The 5,498-nt window shown below is 39.6% G+C and overlaps 1 protein-coding gene across 1 annotated transcript; it reads left to right on the top strand.

Annotated features, from left to right (window-relative positions):
* Positions 1 to 604: 604 nt before the first annotated feature.
* On the top strand, positions 605 to 2,009 carry LOC134805754 (uncharacterized). The gene has a single exon (XM_063778987.1). It carries the CDS (start codon positions 802 to 804, stop codon positions 1,939 to 1,941), a length of 1,140 nt encoding a protein of 379 aa, XP_063635057.1. The 5' UTR covers positions 605 to 801; the 3' UTR covers positions 1,942 to 2,009.
* The last annotated feature ends 3,489 nt before the right edge of the window (positions 2,010 to 5,498 follow it).

Genomic DNA, 5,498 nt, shown 5'->3' with positions numbered 1-5,498 from the left:
AACGTCAAAATTGCCCGAGTAAATTAACCATTGGCCGAAACACGGTACCTAGGTACTTAGTGAAATAGAACTCCTAGCTGTCATAAGTATTTTATCAAATATTTATTATCAAAAAAAAAATACAGTCAAAAATTAAAATTAAAAACTAAAATTAAAACTAAGCTTAAAAATAAAACTATAAATAGAAAATTTGCCCCATAAGTATTTATATCAGCGGACAACTCAAATTATTAGTGATACAGAATAAACAGCAATTTTTTTAAATTGTTAACTTATGGAGTCATTAATTTAAACATTCAGAATTTTTTGTACGCTTTCTTAAAATAATTCCAGCTTTTAATTGACTGTCATAGGAGTTTTAGAGCGCAGCGCAGGTCTATATGGATATGGAAAGGGCTCCATAGACCTTACGAAAAATCGCATGCCATTTTTGGTAAAATTCCGACTACTTGGGATCACGTGACGTACGTCAAAACTGTCAAACGTACTTTTAGATAGCTCCGTGTTAATTGCCTATTAAAATTACAAAAGTGACTTTGCAGCCCACAAGCAGTGTAATATAAATAGCTAACATTAGTGGTAAACTAAATGAATAGTGTTTGGTGTATAAACATTAACGTGTTAAAATAAATTATAGTTTAAAAAGGACGTGTAGTCGCCGAACCGGACTTATATTCGTGCGGATCAGCTGACCGCTGTCAGCCAATCAGCTGTTAGCCCCTGCGCTCGCGCATAAACAGTGTGTTAGTGACAATCACCAGAAATAGGACTTTATTACTGACGCATAAGTCACACTTTGCAATGGCAGCCTGTGCGGGATGTTACAACAACTTAGGCGATGTGAAATTTTTGAATTGTTATAACTGCCTAAAATCTTACTGTCTTCTTTGCACAAATTGTTCACATGACTTGTATAACACAATGGGACCCGCACAAAAGCACTCGTGGAAGTGTGTTGAATGCAAAAGTTCAGAACCGAGGCTAGACAATACTAATACACCGGTGCGCGGCGACAACGCCAATGTTACTACGCATAGGGGGGCCACCCGCCCTCGTGGAGCTGGGACCTGCGAGCTCGACAGCTCGGTCATGGAAGTGTCCTATACTGACAGCCAAGGTTTAAACGACACCACCAGGTATGGAGCTTTGTTGGACACTACTGGTGGCAACGATATTCAGCAGTTAGTGACAGAATTTCGTCTTTTTCGTCAAGAAATGCGTGCAATGAGTTATGAAATCCAAGCTCTTCGTACGACTATGACAAACCTGACTGTAAAGATCGATAAATGTGATGAGCGTATCGATAATGTATGTGCTCGCGTAGAAAAGCTTGAAAACAACACCTCAAATAGTAATGAAAGTCATAACACGGACAAGTCACTTCTAGACACCATTGTCCAATTGAGAATGGACATAAATAATAGAGATCAGGATCTGTTGTTAAACGATCTAGAAATATCTAGCGTACCTGAACAAAACGGAGAGAATACGGTGCACATAGTCACTACTCTGGGCCAGAAACTTGGGGTCACTCTCTCGGAGCACGACATCGTCGACGCGACTCGCGTGGGTCGTGCCTCGCAGCCGAACGAGGGTGTCCAGGGTCCGCCGGCCCGCCCGCGGCCACTGGTGGTGCGGCTGGCGCGCCGCGCCGTGCGAGATCAGCTGCTACAGGCGGCGCGGGTACGTCGCGGAGCCACCACGGAGGGCACCGGCCTGCCTGGTCATAGCTGCCGCTTTTATGTTAACGAGCGGCTCACTCACTTCAATCGAAAACTATTCCAGAAGGCGCGGCAGCTCAAGGAACACTACGGCTGGCGATATGTATGGACTCGCGACGGTAGGATTTACGTGCGCCAACGTCCAGGTTCGGAATCTCCGCGACATCGCATACAAACAGAACTGGATCTGAGCCGTGTTTTTGGAACACTCGATATTTGATCTCATGTATGAAAGTTTTGATGTCTCATTTCACTTTATAGCACTTGTTAAAACACTATATAGGTACTCATCCATATTTGATACTCACTTTTTAGTATTTTTGTTGCATGTACACAGATTTCATATTTTTAAAATTTGTAAATCTTATATTAACTTGTATTATAACAACTGGTTTGTATTGAATTTGTTCCTTGAGTGCGTTGCAGTAATAGCAATTGTTATGGGTCACCAAATGCGCTCCTTGGGGTTGTGCACTGTATTTTGCCGTCATACCAACACATGTAATGCACTATACAATACTTTAAACTATTCTAAACACATATATCACCACATCCACACGCTAATAAACACATTACTATATATTCCGAATATTGAATCAGTATTTGAGGTTATGCTACCGCGTTGTACGCTATCGTATTACTTTACTAGCCAGACAAAGATTAATGTAACTAGGGATGGGGACTAAAACTAAATTTCTTAAATTAGGTCTCTTTAACGCGGGATCTCTTACAACTGGGCACGATGATTTTCTAATTGCAATGGATAAATATGACGCAGACATAGTCGCAATCAACGAATCGTGGATCAGACAGGGCCAGGAAAAACGAGCGCCGGTAGTTCGTGGATATAAATTTATCAACACTCCGCGACCCAATACTATGCGCGGAGGCCGCGGTGGCGGGGTAAGTTTTTACATTAAACACGGTGTGCGCGCGCGCCGGTCTACCCATCCAGTTGCAAATGTGGAACAAATGTGGTTATCTATGACACTTAATCGTCGTAGTTTTATTGTAGGTACAGCGTATCGTCCGAACTGGATAAATGCAGACTTATTTTTTGATTCCCTGACAGAGTCCATAACTCACTTTTCCAAACATGACTATGTAATTTTACTTGGAGATTTTAATATCAATATGCTTGATACTGGTAATAGTAATGTAGCAAAATTCACAAGCTTTCTCGATTATCTGGGTATGAAACAAGTGGTGACAGAACCTACGCACTACTCAGTTGACAATGAGACTCTTATTGACGTGGTATGTACAAATGCACCTGTCAGCGAATTACGGGTTTCAAACATAACGGGTTCTCTCGGCCACTGTATGGTAACAGCCACCGTGCCAATTAAAAAACCCAAAACAATCCCGAAATTAATTACGTATAGGCCAATAAAAGATATTGATATTGCAGAATTTGATAGGGATTTGCAGTCTATACATTGGGAATCTATTTTGAATATCCATTCGGTCGAGTGTATGTTAGATTTATTCAATAAATTATTAATAACGTTGTTTGATAAGCACGCACCAATGAAATCTTTAACAATAAGAAAAAATCGTAACTTGCCCTGGATAACTAACACTATTAAGGTAATGATTGAGAAACGTAATGAAGCTCATTTGAAATATAGGAAGTCCAGAACAGATAGCAGCAAAAAATACTACAATGACTTAAAAAAGCTTGTTGTTAAGAGCATTTTTCATGAAAAACAATCTTATTATAATAGCCAGATCAATTCTCAGTGTAGAGACTCGAAGTCCCTATGGAAAAATCTTAAAAAAACGGTATTAGATGACTGTAATAGCCGTCAAGGTCTCTCTGATCGTTTTAATGACCCTAATATGATCAATGACCACTTTCTCAATGTTCCTGGTTGTGATAGGGTTTCGCTGTCAACAATAATGGACCTTGAGTGTAACCGATTTGGGGATACAATTTTCAGTCTTAAACCTGTCGACGAGCAACAGGTTGGAAAATATATATTATCTGTTACAACGAATGCGGTTGGTGTTGACTCTATCTGTAGGGACATGGTTGTGCTCACATTACCCCGTACATTATCTGTGATCACAGCTATTATTAATAGGTCAATTCTTACCGGTGAGGTGCCAGCTATCTGGAAATCTGCTTTGGTTACTCCATTGCCTAAGGTGGATAATGCATATGAACTTAAAGACCTTAGGCCAATAAGCATATTACCATTCTTATCTAAGATACTAGAAAAAGCTGTTTACGATCAATTATACCAGTATGTAGAGGACACAAATATCCTACCTCAAGTGCAATCAGGCTTTCGTAAGGGAATGGGTACCATAACTGCTCTAATTGATGTCGTTGATAATGTTCTTTCTGAACAGGATTCAGGTAAGGGTACCTGTTTGGTACTTTTAGATTTTTCGCGCGCTTTTGACTGTATAAATATTGCCTTGCTACTCTCAAAACTGAGTTACTATGGAGTAGACTTAAAATCATTAGCTTGGTTTAGTAGTTACCTTGGTGAGCGAACGCAGTCTGTCAAACTGTATAACGAAAATGGTACTCCATCGGTTTCTGACGCCAGATCTTTAACCCGGGGAGTCCCCCAGGGCTCTATACTTGGTCCATTGTTATTTATTATTTACTGTGCAGATATAATAAAAAGTATTAATTACTGCAAATACCACCTATATGCTGATGACGTACAACTGTACTTTTCAACCCGTCCTAGTGATCTAGCCGAATCAATTGACAAAATAAATGCGGATCTGGAAAGTATATCTACTTGGGCAGATAAAAATGGATTATTACTGAACCCTCTCAAATCCAAGTTTATGGTATTAGGTTCTAAATCACAAAGATCAAAAATTTTGGATCTTGACCCAAAGATAAAAATAGGAGGTTCATTAATAGAACGAGTGGAGGAGGCTAGGAACTTAGGGCTCGTGATCGACAGCCAGTTGCGGTTCGAAAAACATGTGAATGAGTTGGTCAAGTCGTGCTTTTTTCGCCTGAAAGTCTTATACCAAATTCGAAACCTCTTAAGTGAACAAGTACGTAAGACTCTATGCGAATCACTAGTTCTCTCCAAACTAAATTACGGGGACATAGTGTATGGGCCACGTCTTCAAGAAAAAACTCGTCGTCTTATACAGCGAGTTCAGAATGCCTGTTACCGTTTTTGTTATTCAGTCCCGCCTAGGAGTCACATTACACCGCATCTAAATAAGGCTTCAATACTTAATATGACATCTCGCAGACACCTACACCTTGCAAGTCTTTTATTTAGTGTCCTGAACGACAAAAAACCGGAATATTTATATTCGAAAATACATGTTTCTTCATTCCACAGACGACATGGCACTAGATCCACCAGGCGTTGTCTTTTAGAAACACACCCACACAAAACTGTCGCTTTTACGGGCTGCTTCCGGTATCTCGCAACCAAGTGCTGGAATAACATCCCTCCACCATTAAGATGTCTTAAAACAAAACAATCCTTCAAGTTTCATTTTAAAATATACCTTTTAAATAAACAAAATATAGGAATTCCGCACGGGTATCTGGTTGCAGATTACCGGATCTAGTCTGTATATACAAAATACTTTATGTTATTGTAGGCCGTTTTTTATTCCTCGTCTGATATCATACTATACACTAACAGGCACCACACTTTTACACAATCCGTAGACCGTAGGTACTAAGACAATGATTATTATTTAATAGGCAAGTTTTAAATATTTTTGTATTTTTATATTATTATTATTATTTTATACATCGATAATCTGTCCGTGATCTGG

The sequence above is a fragment of the Cydia splendana genome, unplaced genomic scaffold (genome assembly GCF_910591565.1).
Source record: "Cydia splendana unplaced genomic scaffold, ilCydSple1.2 scaffold_57_ctg1, whole genome shotgun sequence".
Lineage (NCBI taxonomy): Eukaryota > Metazoa > Arthropoda > Insecta > Lepidoptera > Tortricidae > Cydia > Cydia splendana.
Note: the sequence above shows the minus strand (reverse complement) of the source record. Positions and strands in the feature narration are given on the sequence as shown.